Source organism: Anolis sagrei, chromosome X (genome assembly GCF_037176765.1).
Source record: "Anolis sagrei isolate rAnoSag1 chromosome X, rAnoSag1.mat, whole genome shotgun sequence".
Classification (NCBI taxonomy): domain Eukaryota; kingdom Metazoa; phylum Chordata; class Lepidosauria; order Squamata; family Dactyloidae; genus Anolis; species Anolis sagrei.
This window is the reverse complement of record NC_090034.1, coordinates 53,759,985-53,776,694: the sequence shown is the minus strand read 5'-3', so window position 1 is coordinate 53,776,694 and position 16,710 is coordinate 53,759,985. Positions and strand designations below refer to the sequence as shown.

The following is a 16,710-nucleotide window of genomic DNA, read 5'->3' as shown; positions in this document are numbered from 1 at the left end:
AGAGAGCACTGTGAACCTAAACACCGATGGATCTGAACCAAACTTGGCACACGTACCTGATATGCCGAAATTTGATTACTGGGGGAGTTCGGGGGGAACTGACCTTCCTTTCTGGGAGTTGTAGTTCATCCACAACCAGAGAATCTGTGACCTCCACCAGTGATGGACCAGGACCAAACTTGGCACACAGAACCCTCATGACTAACTCAACCTACTGGAGGGGTTTGAGGGGACTGACTCTTCATAGTGGGAGTTGTAGTTTACCCTGCAGCCAGAGAGCACACTGAACCCCACCCATGATGCATCTAGAGTAAACTTGCCCAACATAACCAACTTTAAGTATTGATGGAGTTTCTCAGGGTTAACCTTGCATGATGTGAGTTGTAGCTCACCCACAAACCTATGCATTTTGCCCCATTAAAAACCTGACTTTTTCAAATACCCTGGGCAACACCAGGGACCCAAGCTAGTATTATATACATTTCATATAATATTATTGTATAAACAGGATTTGAACATTTTCCCTTTACATTACAGGTGTGCTACAGTTAATTCTTAAAGCCACAACATGGGGTTCATCACAAACATCGCTGTAAACAGTTTTTCTTTTCTGAATGAGAAAGTTGTACATTGCAACTCAATAAACAACGTGCAAATTATAAAAGTCATAACAGGGCCTACACTTCAGCAGCACCAGACTTTGTTTGTGTGAGGGGAGGGGGTAGCCTTTTTCGCATGACACACCTTTTGGAAAGCTCTGCTATAGACTCTTTCAGGATTCCCCATCTCCCTCTACAAAATTCAAAGGACATATATTTGTCTGTTTTTTGTCCCACAGAGGCTGCCGTTAGGTGGAGGGGCCCTCTGTGAGGTCATCGTATTGGCCGTTGCTAGGTGAAGTGGCCCTCTGTGAGGTCACGCATTGGCTGTTGCTAAGTGGAGTGGCCCTCCGTGAGGTCATCACATTGGCTGTCGCTAGGTGGAGTGGCCTTCCGTGAGGTCATCGCATTGGCTATTGCTAGGTTGTTGTTCAGAGGAGGGCAACTAAAATGGTCAAGGGTCTGGAGAACAAGCCCTATGAGGAGCGGCTTAGGGAACTGGGCATGTATAGCCTGAAGAAGAGAAGGCTGAGAGGAGACATGATAACCATGTATAAATACGTGAGAGGAAGCCACAGGGAGGAGGGAGCAAGCTTGTTTTCTGCTTCCCTGGAGACTAGGACGCGGAACAATGGCTTCAAACTACAAGAGAGGAGATTCCATCTGAACATGAGGAAGAACTTCCTGACTGTGACTTTGGAAGCTTTTAAACAGAGGCTGGATGGCCATCTGTCAGGGGTGATTTGAATGCAACATTCCTGCTTTTTGGCAGGGGGTTGGACTGGATGGCCCATGAGGTCTCTTCCAACTCTTTGATTCTATGATTCTATGAGAGCTGTTCAGCAGTGGAACTCTCTGCCCCAGAGTGTGATGGAGGCTCATTCTTTGGAAGCTTTTAAACAGAGGCTGGATGGCTATCTGTCGGGGGTGATTTGAATGCAATTTTCCTGCTTCTTGGCAGGGGGTTGGACTGGATGGCCCACGAGGTCTCTTCCAACTCTATGATTATATGATTCTAGGTAAAGTGGCCCCCTGTGATGTCACTGGGAAAGAAAAATGGTGAACTGTGCATAAGGGAAATGAGGAAGGGAGGGAAGGCTGGGACACAATGGAGGCATGGAGTCCAAGGGCAGGAAAAGAGATCCCACCAAAACATGAAGAAGAGCTGTTTGGCATGGAATATGCTTCCTCGGAGAGCTCCTTCTCTGGAGGTTTTGAAGCAGAAGCTGGATGGCCATCTGTCGGGAGTGCTTTAAAGTGCATGGGATCAGATCGGATGGCCTGTTCCTCGTTTGCCAAACTCAACTGGACTATCCTGTTTTAAAAACAGTCCATGTCTTTATTTTGCAATGTGTTTGCCTTTTACTATAAATTGCTTGGATGGTAATTCAAACAGAAAAGCTGGCTATAAATAATAATGAGTGTTTGAAAAACTCAACTCTCTTTGGCTTCTAAAAGAGAGGAATGGCTCCCCCTTGTGTTTTGGGGCTGCAATAGCAAACAGTGGTTCCAAAAAAAGAACTCAGATCTGAAGATTCTCATAGAATCACAGAATTGGAAGACACCACATGGACCATTTAGTCCAGCATTAAGAAGGTTGGGAAACACTGATCTAATCCAACCGCCTGCCATGCAGGAAAACCACAATCAAAGCATCCCTTACAGGTGGCCATCTAGCCTTTGTTTAAAAGCCTCCAAGGAAGGAGATTCTACCTGACTCCATCGCAGAGAGTCCCACAGTTGAACAGCCCATGCAGTCAGGAAGTTCTTTCTAATGTTCAAGTGGAATCTCCTTTCAAGCCAAGCGTCACCCATTCTGTATCCTCGCATTTCATTTTTCCTGCCTAAGTGAGGAATCCTACATTTGAACTCGAGCATGCCCCCCCCCCCCAATGGTAACTTGTAGTTCTGCAAAGGGCAAGGATACCAGACTGCACAAAGGGGTTAAGTTTTGGTCAATTTGCCAAGACACTAGCAACAACAAGGACCCCATGAGGCTTTCAGGGAAGAGCCTGACCTTGGGGCCCCAGTCCTTGGAGAGAGTTATAGTTTCCCAAGGACCAAAAGACCAACTTGATCCTGGCATTGCAGAAATCCATTATTTGGCTCAGTGAAGATAATCAAGCACCTTTCCATAACCTTTTGGACTTTCCTCAATTTCCTTTTGGCTCAAAGGAACTCATTTTCACGTCTGAACTTCCCCAGTATGAACTATGGACACATGTTTTATTAAATTTATTATTTTAATCAATTTCCCTAGCGGGCAGGGGGTGGGAAGAGATGTTTTGGTATGAATTTCTTCTGGATTCCTATATTTCCCCATGTATTTTCCTTTTTGGCACCCAACCCCTCGCCCCTTCCTCGTGAGGGGGGCCCATCAAGCAGGCGGCCAGCTGTTGGAAGGGCAATCAACGACCACAAAGGAAACCCATATCATTGGAACTCTGACATGAACAATAAGACTTGGAATTCCTATTTGGTTTCAAAGTGGAGCCATCCAACTGGAATTTCCTTTTGCCAACTTTTTGGGTCATTTCACAATTGGAGCCCCCGGTGGCGCAGTGGGTTAAAGCACTGAGCTGATGAGCTTGTTGATCGAAAGGTCGCAGGTTCGATTCCAGGGAGCGGCGTGAGCTTTCGCTGTGAGCTCTAGCTTCTGCCAACCTAGCAGTTCGAAAACATGCAAATGTGAGTAGATCACCCGGCGGGAAGGTAAGGCGCTCCATGCAGTCATGCCGGCCACATGACCTTGGAGGTGTCTACGGACAACGCTGGCTCTTCGGCTTAGAAATGGAGACGAGCACCACACCCCAGAGTCAGACATGACTGGACTTAATGTCAGGGGACTACCTCTACCTACCTCACAATAGGAGCAAGACAACCCTCAGGAGGTCGCCTTCCCAATTTTGTTTACTTCATTCAAACTAGGCATTCCTCCCAAGCCTCTCCTTTGTGCCTTATCTGATTGCGACAGGAAGACTCGGATAAGGTGATCAAGGCTCATCACAAATCCACTCAAGGACAATAGACTGGGCATCCGTCATAGACTGGATTTCGGGCCCCTGGGCATCAAACCCATTGATCCATTCACCAGCCCATTGTTCCCGCTCCATCCTGCCTCCCTTCTTCTGATTCGCCAGGGCGCTGAGACGGGGGGGGGAGTCTTCCCATTGGCTCCCGCGCAGCGAAAGAGCTCCGTGATTGGCCCTGACACAGGACGGGCAGCCGCACCTCCTCTCAGCTGGAATCGCGTCAGCCAATCATCTGCAAGCCGGGAGGAGGGCGAAGGGCAGGAATTTTGAACTTTCAAACCTGGAAATTCCTATAAAAATGCCTCTGATCTCTGTACTGGGATGCTTTGTAGGCGAATGATTGCTACATCGCATCCTTTTCAGCTGAATCGCTAATAAAAACACTTCAGTGCCTTTTCTTCAACTTTGGTGAGCTTTATTCTGAATTTTTAATCCAAATAAAATTGCTGAAATCAGGCTTCTCCGGCTCGCCAAAGTAGCGAACCCTCCTTGGTGGGGTCTTAGGGTCCTTCCTCCTTGGGAAGACCGTCCTAAAGCTCCTATCGGCTTCACATTTATCCTTGTTGATATTCATTTTGTTAGTTTTGGCCAACTGATCTGGGTTGTTGTAGGTTTTTCGGGCTATATGGCCATGTTCTAGAAGCATTCTCTCCTGACGTTTCGTCTGCAATTGTGGCAAGCATCCTCAGAGGTTGTGGGGTCTCTAATCTGTTGAGGTCATTTTGAATTCTGATCCTGTCTTCTGGAGTATTAGCTATTCCTCCCAATTTGGTGTCATCTGCAAAGTTAATAATTCTGTGGACAATTTTGACAGAAAGGAAAAAACCATGTGTAAGACTGTAGAATCTATATAGCAATATTAAATAACCACTCACAAGGCGTTTTTGCTTTGAAATGGATATATTGCTTGTATCTCTGCAGCAAAGAAAGACACAACTGACTTTTTCCCACCACCACTTCCTTTTATACACCTTTCCTGCCCATCTCCCCCCTCTTCTCAGTTTCCTTATTAGAACTTGTTGCTTCACAAGTTCCAATACAAGGCTTCCAGCGCCCGCTGCTGGCTTCAAAATGTCACACAGAGAGAATTGGTTCAGCCAGGATGATTCAGTCAGGAAGTCATGGAGGGAATTTGCAATGTCTTCATGCTGTCAGAAATTGACTCCTGTCACCATGAAAATGAACAAAATCTGGCTACCAGTATTAAAAAACTTTAAAATCATAACAGTAAATAAAGAACAACATTCAAAAACAGGGGAACTCCAGACAAGAAACAATCAGGGACAGCTAATCACCTCTCAACAAAGGATTCCCCCAGGCAGTAAGAGGCCACACCTTGAAAACTGCTGGGCCAGTAAATGCTAATCAAGGTGGCCAATTGAAACATTCACACGTACCTCCCACAGACAAGACTATACGCTTGGTCACTTCTTTCTCCCACCCTGGACATTCCACAGATATATAAAATCCATTTTCTTAGTTTCCAACAAACCTCACAACCTCTGAGGATGCCTGTCATAGATGTGGGCGAAATGTCAGGAGAGAATGCTTCTGGGACATGGCCAGACAGCCCAAAAAATGTACAGCAACCCAGTGATTCTGGCTATGAAAGCCTTCAACAATACATTAATAAGCATGCCCTCTGAACCTTCATCCAACCTTAGGAAAGATATTGAACAGAACTGGACCCAGGACCGAACCCTCTTTATGTCACTCCATTTGTCACTTCTTTCCAGAAAGAAGAGGAACCATTGGAGAGAAGAACTCTTTGGGTTCAGTCGCTTAACCAATTACAAATCCACCTAACAGTACTATTATCTAGCCCACATTTTACTAGTTTGTCGTCAAGAAGATTACGAGGGACCTTGTCAAAGGCCTTATTGAAATCAAGATATGCTACACCCAAAGTATAAAAAGATTAGATTCACTTCCAATGGATTCAAAGGGCAAATCAACATTAGGAAGTATGCTGTTGTTGTAAGATCTCTTTGACAGTTCAACAGACTGCCTGAGAAGGTGATGAACGCTCCTTCTTTTAAGATCAATAACAGGAGTTGGATGAACATCTTTCAGGAGTGGTTTAGTTGCATCTCCCTGGATTGGACCTCGTGGTCCCTTCTAACTTAGCAATTGAATGATACCAGGATTTTGAGAATTCGGCTCATGATGGAGTGAGCTTGTCTTCCACTGCTCTAGAGACTAGAATGTGATTCAATGCATTCTCATTAACAAAAACAGAAGAACTCATTGACTGTCAGAGCCAGTCAAACTTAGAATGAGTCATATGGTGGTGGGCTGTTCTTCTGATCCTTAGACCAGTGTTTCTCAACCTGGGGGTCGGGACCCCTGGGTGGGTCACGAGAGGTTGTCAAAGGGATCACCAAAGACCATCAGAAAATACAATATTTCTGTTGGTCATGGGGTTCTGTGTATCAAGTTTGGCCCAATTCCATCATTGGTGGAGTTCAGAATGCTCCTTGATTGTAGGGGAACTATAAATCCCAGCAACTACAACTCCCAAATGTCATGTTCTATTTTCCCCAAACTCCACTAGTGTTCACATTTGGGCATATTGAGTATTCGTGCCAAGTTTGGTCCAGATCTATCATTGTTTGAGTCTACAGTGCTCTCTAGATGTAGGTGAACTACAGCTCCCAAACTCAAGGTGAATGCCCACCAAACCCTTCCGGTATTTCCTGTTGGTCACGGAAGTTCTGTGTGTCAAGTTTGGTTCAATTCCATCGTTGGTGGACTTCAGAATGCTCCTTGATTGTAGGTGAACTATAAATCCCAGCAATGACAACTCCTAAATGTCATGTTCTATTTTCCCCAAATTCCACTAGTGTTCACATTTGGGCATATTGAGAATTCGTGCCAAGTTTGGTCCAGATCTATCATTGTTTGAGTCTACAGTGCTCTCTAGATGTAGGTGAACTACAGCTCCCAAACTCAAGGTGAATGCCCACCAAACCCTTCCAGTATTTTCTGTTCGTCATGGGAGTTCTGTGTGACAAGTTTGGTTCAATTCCATCGTTGGTGGACTTCAGAATGCTCTTTGATTGTAGGTGAACTAGAAATCCCAGCAACTACAACTCCCAAATGACAGAACCAATCCCCGCCCCAACCCCATCAATATTCAAATTTGGGCGTATCGGGTATTTGTGCTAAATTTGGTCCAGTGAATGAAAATACATCCTACCTATCGGATATTAACATTACAATTCATAACAGTAGCAAAATGACAGTTATGAAGTAGCAACGAAAATAATGTTATGGTTGGGAGTCACCACATCATGAGGAACTGGATTAACGGGTTGCGGCATTGGGAAGGTTGAGAAACACTGCTTTAGACAGTGGTTGAATGGCCATCTTTCTCCTTGCCTGGCCAAAAGGGGTTGGATTAGATGGCCCTTGGGGCCCCTCCCTCTCTAAGATTCCAGGAGTCTAGACTTGGGGGACCCTTCACCTGGAGCCAGAGACTTTTCTAGGCCTTCTTTATATCCAGTCGCTTGGATGACACAGGGCCCCAATGTAGTCCACATTCAGCCTTGGCTGAGTCTGAACTGCTTCAGAACTGATCCAACCCAGACTTAGGAAGGTTGAGAAACACTGTCCTAATGGATCAAGAGTAAATGAGAACGGAGCATACTCAGTAGAGCTATTGCCTCTAGAGTGCGGCTCCTCCATGATGACATGATGGAAAATGTTTTGGACAGCAATGGCTCCCAAAGTGACCCATTTAAGGTGGAATCAAGTGTCAAACAGGGATGTGTTATTGCCCCAAGTTTATTCTCCATCTTCATTGCTATGATACTTCATCTTGTTGACAGGAAGCTTCCCACCGGAGTGGAAGTCATTTATCGGACAGATGGCAAGCTATTTAACCTCAGCAAACTGAAAGCCAAAACCAAGGTTACAGCATCTATTATAGAACTCCAGTATGCTGATGACAACGTCATCTGTGCATATTCAGAAGATCTACAAGCCACTCTAAACACCTTCGCAGAACCATATGAAAAGCTTGGACTGTCACTGAACATCGAGAAAACCAAAGTGCTCTTCCAGGAGTCACCAGCCAATCCCTCTCCAATGCCAGAAATACAGCTTAATGGTGTAACATTAGAAAATGTTGACCATTTCCGCTACCTTGGCAGCCACCTCTCCACCAGGAGCCCCCGGTGGCGCAGTGGGTTAAAGCACTGGTTGCAGTTAAGACCGACAGGTTGCAGGTTCGAATCCGGGGAGAGGCGGATGAGCTTCCCTCTATTAGCTCCAGCTCCTCATGTGGGGACATGAGAGCAGCCTCCCACAAGGATGATAAAACATCAAAAATCATCCAGGTGTCCCCTGGCCAACGTCCTTGCAGATGGCCAATTCTCTCACAACAGGAGCGGTTGCTCCCAACACGACAAAAAAAACAAAAAAACCTCTCCACCAAAGTCAACATTGACACCGAAATACAACACTGCCTGAGCTCTGCGAGTGCAGCATTTTTCCGAAAGAAACACAGAGTGTTTGAGGACCAGGACATCCGTAGGGATACCAAGGTGCTTGTTTATAAAGCTATTGTCCTCCCAACCCTGCGTTATGCCTGCGAAACATGTACTGTCTACAGACATCACATGCAACTCCTGGAACGATTCCATCAGTGCTGCCTCCGAAAAATCCTACCAATCTCTTAGGAAGATGAGCGGACAAATGTCATCGTGCTGGAAGAAGCAAAGTCCACCAGCACTGAAGCGATGGTCCTCCGCCATCAACTCCGCTGGACTGGCCAGGTTGTCCTGATGCCCAAAGCAGTTTCTCTACTCCGAACTCAAGAACGGAAAACGGAACGTTGGTGGACAGGAAAAGAGATTTAAAGATGGGCTCAAAGTCAACCTTAAAAACTCTGGCATAGACACTGAGAACTGGGAAGCCCTGGCCCATGAGTGCTCCAGCTGGAGGTCAGCTGTGACCAGCAGTGCTGCAGAATTTGAAGAGGCACGAATGGAAGGCGAAAGAGGGAAACGTGCCAAGAGGAAGGCGTGTCAAGCCTACCCTGACCGGGACCGCCTTCCACCTGGAAACCAATGCCCTCACTGTGGGAGAACATGCAGATCAAGAATAGGGCTCCATAGTCACCTACGGACCCACCCTGGAGGATTATCCTACTCGGACCTAAGTAAGTAAGTAAGTAAGTAAGTAAGTGCCTCTAGAGTGTTAGGGCTATGGAAAACAGGGAAGAAGAGAAAGTGGGTGTAAGGAAGTGGCCTATCCTGCTGGACAAGAGCAAGCCGCTTAATGGGAGGTGAGGCCATCCTCAGGAGGCGAAGCATCCTTTGCAAACAGCATCCTTGTATCTCTGGCTGGAGAGAGCCGCAGATCCGGGTGGGGTCCTTTAGGTGGCAGCACCTCGCCAGGTTTGGGAGCCAGGATGGAAAAGAAAAAGCCACCGCTTCCAAAATAGAGGTCACCAAGGGATGTGGCTTTCCTTGGGTGTGGTGGCGGGCGTCTCCTCCGAGTATCCCACCCCCAAAGAAGAAGCCTCCGGAGAGGTCCACCGCTGGGAAATCGGGAGCAGTTTCAAGGCCTAGCCTGCCTGGCTTTGGAAAACAAGGACATCTGGAGATGCAGATTCATTCATTATTTTTCATCAAAAGAGCCTGGAATGATGGATTCTCCTCATTCATATTAACAGCAGCTTGAAGGCAAGAAGGCCAAAGCCCTGCAAACAGGACCTCCTGCAGAAAAGGGAGCTTTTTTGGCCTGGGGTCCTCTTCCCCTATAATGTTTCCAGTGCTTTAGCGAACAGAAGACGGCTGTGGTTTGAGAGCAAAGGAAAGGACCTGCACACTTTGTCCTGCCTTGCAAGATTGGCATCTTTCTCAGCAACTCCAGGAACAGAGGGGCCTTGACAGGGAGAGGAAGCCAATTCTGGAGAGGCGGGACCCACACCATTTCCTCAGAGGTTGTCCCTTTTGCGATGAGCGTGGGAAGCGACCTGGCGTGTGTGGCCACCCCCTTTTGCGCTTTCGAGGGTGATCCGGGCACATTTTGAGCCTCTGGCATAATCCAACTGATTGTTCCCTCCCTGTCTCTCAAAAGAACCCAACATACAACAGATCTCCTTCTCCTCTCTGGACTAAGAACTACATCTCTGCCAAGGATGCCCACCACTTCGTCTCCGGAGGAGGACTACTGGATCGAGGCATCCCGGAGGGATGTGGCTCTCCAAGACTTCTACCTCGTGGGTCCCGAGTTGGGCAGGTACGGTCAAGCCGAGCTTTTCACACCTTCCACCACTCTTTCTGGATAGATTGGATGGCCGTTCAGCTCCTATCTGAAATGTATTAGGCATCCCGCAAGGTGCTGAGCTCTGTCCAAGGAGTAAGCTTGATCTGGTAGCCAACGGCTCATCGTTCAACACTGTACAGTCAGCCCTCCACGTTTGTAGGTTCGCTTTTTACGGGGTTTGGTTTCTTGCAGATTTGATTCATGTCGTCTCTCTAGGACAGTGTTTCTCAACCTGGGGGTTGGGACCCTTGAGGGGGGAGGGCCATGAGGCGGTGTTGGAGGGTTGCCAATGACAATCAGAAAATACATTCTTTTCTGGGTTGTTGTAGGTTTTTTTTCGGGCTATATGGCCATGTTCTAGAGGCATTCTCTCCTGATGTTTTGCCTGCATCTATAGCAAGCATCCTCAGAGGTAGTGAGGTCTGTTGGAACTTTTTTTTTATATAGTTCCAACAGACCTCACTACCTCTGAGGATGCTTGCCATAGATGCAGGCGAAATGTCAGGAGAGAATGCCTCTAAAACATGGCCATATAGCCCGAAAAAACCTACAACAATCCAGTGATTCCGGCCATGAAAGCCTTCGACAATACATTCTTTTCTGGGTTGTTGTAGGTTTTTCGGGCCAAATGGCCATGTTCTAGAGGCATTCTCTCCTGATGTTTTGCCTGCATCTATAGCAAGCATCCTCGGAGGTAGTGAGGTCTGTTGGAACTTTTTTTTCTTAGTTCCAACAGACCTCACTACCTCTAAGGATGCTTGCCATAGATGCAGGCGAAATGTCAGGAGAGAATGCCTCTAGAACATGGCCATATAGCCCGAAAAAACCTGCAACAACCCAGTGATTCCGGGCATGAAAGCCTTCGACAATACATTCTTTTCTATTGGTCATGGGGATTCTGTGTGGAAAGTTTGGCCCAATTCTATTGCTGATGTAGTTCAGAATGCTCTTTGATTGTAGATGAATTATAAATCCCAGCAACTACAACTCCCAAATGTCAAGGTCTATTTCCCCCAAACTCCACCAGTGTTCACATTTGGGCATATAGAGTATCTATGCCAAGTTTGGTCCAGATCCATCATTGTTTGAGTCCACAGTGCTGTCTCGATGTAAGAGAACTACAGCTCCAAAACTCAAGGTCAGTGCCCACCAAACCCTTCCAGTATTTACTGTTGGTTCTGGGAGTTCTGTGTGCCAAGTTTGGTTCAATTCCATCATTGGTGGAGTTCAGAATGCTCTTTGATTATAGGTGAACTATAAATCCCAGCAACTACAACACCCAAATGGCAAATCACACCCACCCAAACCCCCAACCGCACCAGTATTCAAATTTGGGTGTATCAGGTATTTGTGCCAAATTTGGTCCAGTGAATGAAAATACTTCCTGCGTGTCAGATATTTACATTATGATTCATAATAGTAGCAAAATGACAGTTAGGAAGTAGCAACGAATATAATTTTATCGTTGGGGAGTCACCACAACATGAGGAGCTGTATTAAGGGCTCACGGCATTAGGGTTGAGAAACACTGGGCTAAGAGCCCGTAGGTTCCCAAACTTTTTAAGTCGACGGCTGGTTCATGGTCCCTCAGACTATTGGGGGAGGGAGGAAGACTATAGTTCAGTGGTTCCCAACCTTTTTTTGACCAGGGACCACTCTTAATATTAGTACAAAAAGAGTTACAAATCAGTTTATGGTCAACTGTAGATTCGGTGTGGTTATTTGGGGTGCTGATTCAGAATATTGCATCGGATAGACCACATCAGTTCTAGTTTCTGATACAGAACATATGCCACGCAGTAGTCGCCCACAGAAAGCCATATTTAATAATTAGAGCTGATGTGGTAATCTTTCGTGGGTAGTCAGCCTCTTCCCTCCTGACGTCCCCGTTGCCTTGGCACTATAAGAGGGTTTTGTGAGACCAGTTGCTCTCGTTGCCATGTGGTTTCGAGGCAACAGTGTAGTAACGGTGAGATTGCGGACCATATTTTGGTTCTTGTGGAGCGCTGGTGGTCCACGGACCACAGGTTGGGTACCACTGACTTAGGTGATCCCTCGCTGTCTGAGTACAATGGCCTCCCAAGTGTAGTGTCTTGGTGGTGGATACGTAGGTGACTGTGGAGCCCTATTCTTGATCCACATGTTCTTCCACAGTGAGAGCATTGGTCTCTTTAGGGGCCGGTTCACGGTCCCGCAGACTGTTAAGGAAGGGAGGCAAACTGTAGAAACACGAACAAATTCCTCTGCGCACTGCACATTTCTTGTGAAAGAACAATGCCATATTTAAAAAGAAGACCATTGTTAACCATCATAAACTTGCCAAGATTTCAATGGGAAGTGTAAACTTGTTTTTGTCTGATAAAAGAGTCGCTAAATCAGATTGTTGTTGTTGTGTGCCTTCAAGTCGTTTTCGGACTCAGGGCGGCCCTCATTCTAACATTTAGGGCAAGGGCCAGGTCAAGGTCCCTGAAGAGCCGCATCTGGCCCAAGGCCTTAATTTGAGAAGCCCTAATCTAGGTGATCCCCAACGGCCACTATCCAGTGGACATTCGTGGAATTTATTATTATGAAAACAGAATGGAGGACAAAACCTATGGGGAAAGGATGAAGGAAGTCATCAGTATTTACAGTATTTATATTCCACCCTTCTCACCCCGAAAAAGACTCAGAGCGTATCACAGAATACATATATGGCAAACATTCAGTGCCATTATACACTGTCAGGACAGACAACTGTTCATAGATAGGAGTGTATATAGGCTTTCCCATCTTCTGCATCTTGGAGGCTGTCTTGGTTTCGGCCACAGGGGGAAGGGGCACCGAAACGGCTTTGGTCGCCTTGGTGAATGACCTCCGCAGAAAACTGGACAGGGGAAGTGTGACCCTGTTAGTTCTCTTGGACATCTCAGTGGCTTTCGATACCATCGATCATGGTATCCTTCTGGGACGACTCTCCGGGATGGGCCTTCGGGGCACGGTTCTGTCGTGGCTCCGTTCCTTCCTGGAGGGTCGCTCCCAGTTAGTGAAGCTGGGAGACACCTGCTCGGACCCCTGGCCTTTGACCTGTGGGGTCCCGCAAGGTTCCATTCTGTCTCCCATGCTTTTCAACATTTACATGAAACCGCTGGGTGAGGTCATCCGGAGTTTTGGAGTTGGGTGACATCTCTACGCAGATGACACACAACTCTACTACTCTTTTCCACCTAACTCCAAGGAAGCTCCTCGGGTGCTGGATGAGTGTCTGACTGCTGTGGCTGTCAGGATGAGGAAGAACAAGCTGAAGATCAATCCCAACAAGACAGAGGTCCTCCTGGTTGATCGTAAACCGGATCGGGGTATAGGGTGGCAACCTGTGCTGGATGGGGTTACACTCCCCCTGAAGTCACAGGTCCGGAGTTTGGGTGGCCTCCTGGACTCATCACTGTCTCTTGAAGCTCAGGCGTCGGCGGTGGCTGGGAGGGCGATCGCACAATTGAGACTCGTGCGCCAACTGTGACCGTACCTCGTGAAGGCGGATCTGGCCAGGGTGGTCCATGCCTTAGTCACTTTCAGATTGGACTACTGTAACACACTCTATGTGGGCCTGCCCTTGAAAACGGCCCGGAAATTTCAATTGGTCCAGTGACCAGGTTGTTAACTGGTGCTCCTTACAGGGAGTGGTCAACTCTCCTGTTTAAGGAGCTTCACTGGCTGCCATTCATTTTCCAGTCCCAATTCAAGGTGCAGGTGCTTACCTACAAAGCCCTAAACAGTTTGGGACCCACCTACCTGCGTGACCACATCTCTGTGTACGAACCCACACGATCTCTTCGTTCATCTGGAGAGGCCCTGCTCACGCTCCCACATGCATCGCAAGCGCAATTGGTGGGGACAAGGGAAAGGGTTTTCTCGGTGGTGGCCCCTCAACTCTAGAACTCTCTCCCCAAGGACATCAGGCAGGCCCTGTCGCTAGCAATCTTTAGGAGGAGCTTGAAAATGTGGTTGTTCCAGTGTGCCTTTCCAGAATAAGGAAACTCCTAGCATTATGTCCCAACGCACTTTATCAGAGATCCAGGATATCTGCATGCCCATCCCCCTCCAAACGCCCCACCTTGTCATGTCCAGCACTTTTAATTTTAATTATTACATTCGGCCCGTCCATTGTTTTTAATTGCATTATTATTATTATTATTATTATTAATAATAATAATAATAATAATAATAATATTATTAAGGGGGGAGGTGTGTGCTGTCCCTCCACTTTCCCTGCCAAAGAGCTTTGTTCGTAAACTTCCTCCCTGATCGAATCACCGGCATTTTTCTGGAATTTCCTTATGGGTACTTTAAATACCTGCTTAAGGGGGAGCTCAGGGCGGCTTCACAACAAGCACTTGTTCAGTGCCATCCCCATTCATAAAAAATACATTTAAAACAATTCATTATAACATTACATTAATAAGGCACGTGTTTAAAATTACACCTGTATAAAATCCAAGTCCGGGTCAGTCTATTGTCATTACGATGACTTGAGTTTTATTCTCAATTGCTGCCTCTATCGTTCAAATGCTTGGTCCCGTAACCAGGTTTTGAGTTTCTTTCTAAAGGAAAGCCGGGAGGTAACCAATCTGATGTTACTGGGGAGAGAGTTCCACAGGCGGGGGATCACTACCAAGAAGGCCCTGTCTCTCATCTCCACCAGTCGCGTTTACGTTTGTGGTGGGATCGAGAGCAGGGCCTCTTCAGCTGATCTCAAACTTCATAAGGATTCATAACTGGAGATACATTCAGACAGGTAATCTGGGCCGGAATCATTCAGGGCTTTAAAGGTTAAGACCAGTACTTTGAACTGAGCTCGGTAGCAGATTGGCAGAGGGCTTGTATGCTCTCTGTATGCCACTCTGGTGAGCAACATGGCTGCCGACCATTGAACTAGTTGGAGTTTCCAGGCAGTCTTCAAAGGCAACCCCATGTAGAGTGCATTGCAGTAGTCTATTTGGGATGTAACAAGAGTGTGGACCACTGTGGCCAAGTCAGACTTCCCAAGGTATGGGCACAACTGACACACAAGTTTTAGTTGTGCAAAAGCTCTCCCAGCCACTGCCAAGACCTGGGGTTTCAGGCTCAGCGAAGAGTCTAGGATCACTTCAAGCCTTTTAACTACTCACAATGCTGTTTTTGAAACTGTTAGGTAGGCAGAAGCTGGGCTAAAGGCCGGGAGCTCACCCTGACCTTTTTCATTACTGCAGCTGGCAGTTAACCTGGTGTGTTAAAGCCTGGCCTATGCGGAAGCTTGGAGAAAATATAGGGGTGGAATAATGTCCCTCTTTAAGTTCCTCAAGGGCTGCCCCAGAGAGGAGGGGGCATGTTGGTTCCTTTCTGCTACAAAAGGTAGGATCAAGTCTAATGGTTTGAAAAGAAAGGAAAGATTTGGTTTTGACGTTAGAAGGAACCTCTAGATCAGTGCTTCTCAACCTTCCTAATACAGCGACCCCTTCATACAGTCCCTCATGTTGGGGTGACCCCCCACAACCATAAAATAATTTTCGTTGCTACTTCATAACTGTAATGTTGCTCCTGTTATGAACCATCATGTAAATATCTGATATGCAGGATGTATTTTCATTCACTGGACCAAATTTGGCACAAATACCCAGTATGCCCAAATTTGAATACTGGTGGGGTTGGGGGTGGTTGATTTTGTCATTTGGGATTTGTAGTTACTGGGATTTATAGTTTGCCTACAATCAAAGAGCATTCTGAACTCCACCAACGATGGAATTGAACCCACGACCAACAGAAAATACTGGAAGGGACATTGACCATGAGTTTGGGAGTTGTAGTTCACCTACATCCAGAGAGTACCGTGGACTCAAATGATGGATCTGGACCAAACTTGTCACGAATATTTAATATGCCCAAATGTGAACAATGAGGAAAATAGACCTTGACATTTGGGAATTGTAGTTGCTGGGATTTATAGTTAACCTGCAATAAAAGAACACTCTGAACCCAGTACAGGATGAATCTGCATCAAACTTGGCACACTACCTACATGGCCAACATTGAATACTGGTGGGGTTGGGGGGATGTTTTTGAATTCTGGGAGTTGTAGTTCACCAACACCAAAAAGGAAGAGGACAGGCGGAGAGATCTTCAGCCCTCTCTGCCAAAGGTTTCCTAAGTCCATCAGAAATATATATTTTCTGATGGTCTTTGGCGACCCCTCTGAACCCTCCTCGCAACCCCTCCATGGGTCCCGACCCCTAGGTGGAGAAACACTGATCTTCCAAGAGAGACATCAGTGTCTCCTTCTCTTGGCGTCTTACAAAAAGGCTGGGCAGCTCCATGCTTTGGATGCTTCAGCTGGAGATCCTGCACTGAGATGAATGGGGTTGGACTAGGTGGCCTTTGGGGGTCCCCATTCTGCTATGCAGGGATACACTACTTCTGAAAGGGATGCCCATTTTATTTACAGTATTTATACTCCGCCCTTCTCACCCCGAAGGGGCCTCAGAACGGTTCACAGAACACATATACGGCAAACATCCAATGCCGTTATACACTGACAAGACAGACAGCTGTACATAAATAGAGGTATATATAAGCCTTTCTCATCTTCAGCATCTTTGGAGGCTTGTGCTCGGTTCCAGCCACTAGGGGAGGGGGAAGGGTGCTGTCGCTCCATCTTACCTGCCAAAGACCTTTTTCGTAAACTTCCTCCTTCATCGAATTGTTGTCATTTTACTGCCATTTCCTTATGGGTGCCTTAAATACTTACCTGCTTTAAAGCAGTACCTATTTATCTATTCATATTTGCTTTCGAA

General features: G+C 46.7%; 1 protein-coding gene across 2 annotated transcripts in view; it reads left to right on the top strand.

The window, feature by feature from the left end:
- The first annotated feature begins 9,006 nt into the window (after positions 1-9,006).
- The window catches only part of LOC132781075 (calcium/calmodulin-dependent protein kinase type IV-like), a 79,943-nt gene continuing 72,239 nt past the window's right edge, over positions 9,007-16,710 (top strand). For both annotated transcript variants that reach the window (XM_060785014.2, XM_060785013.2), the window contains exon 1: positions 9,007-9,880. In XM_060785014.2, the coding sequence (XP_060640997.2) occupies positions 9,780-9,880 (101 nt within the window). In that variant the 5' untranslated portion in view covers positions 9,007-9,779. The remainder of the gene's footprint in view (positions 9,881-16,710) is intronic.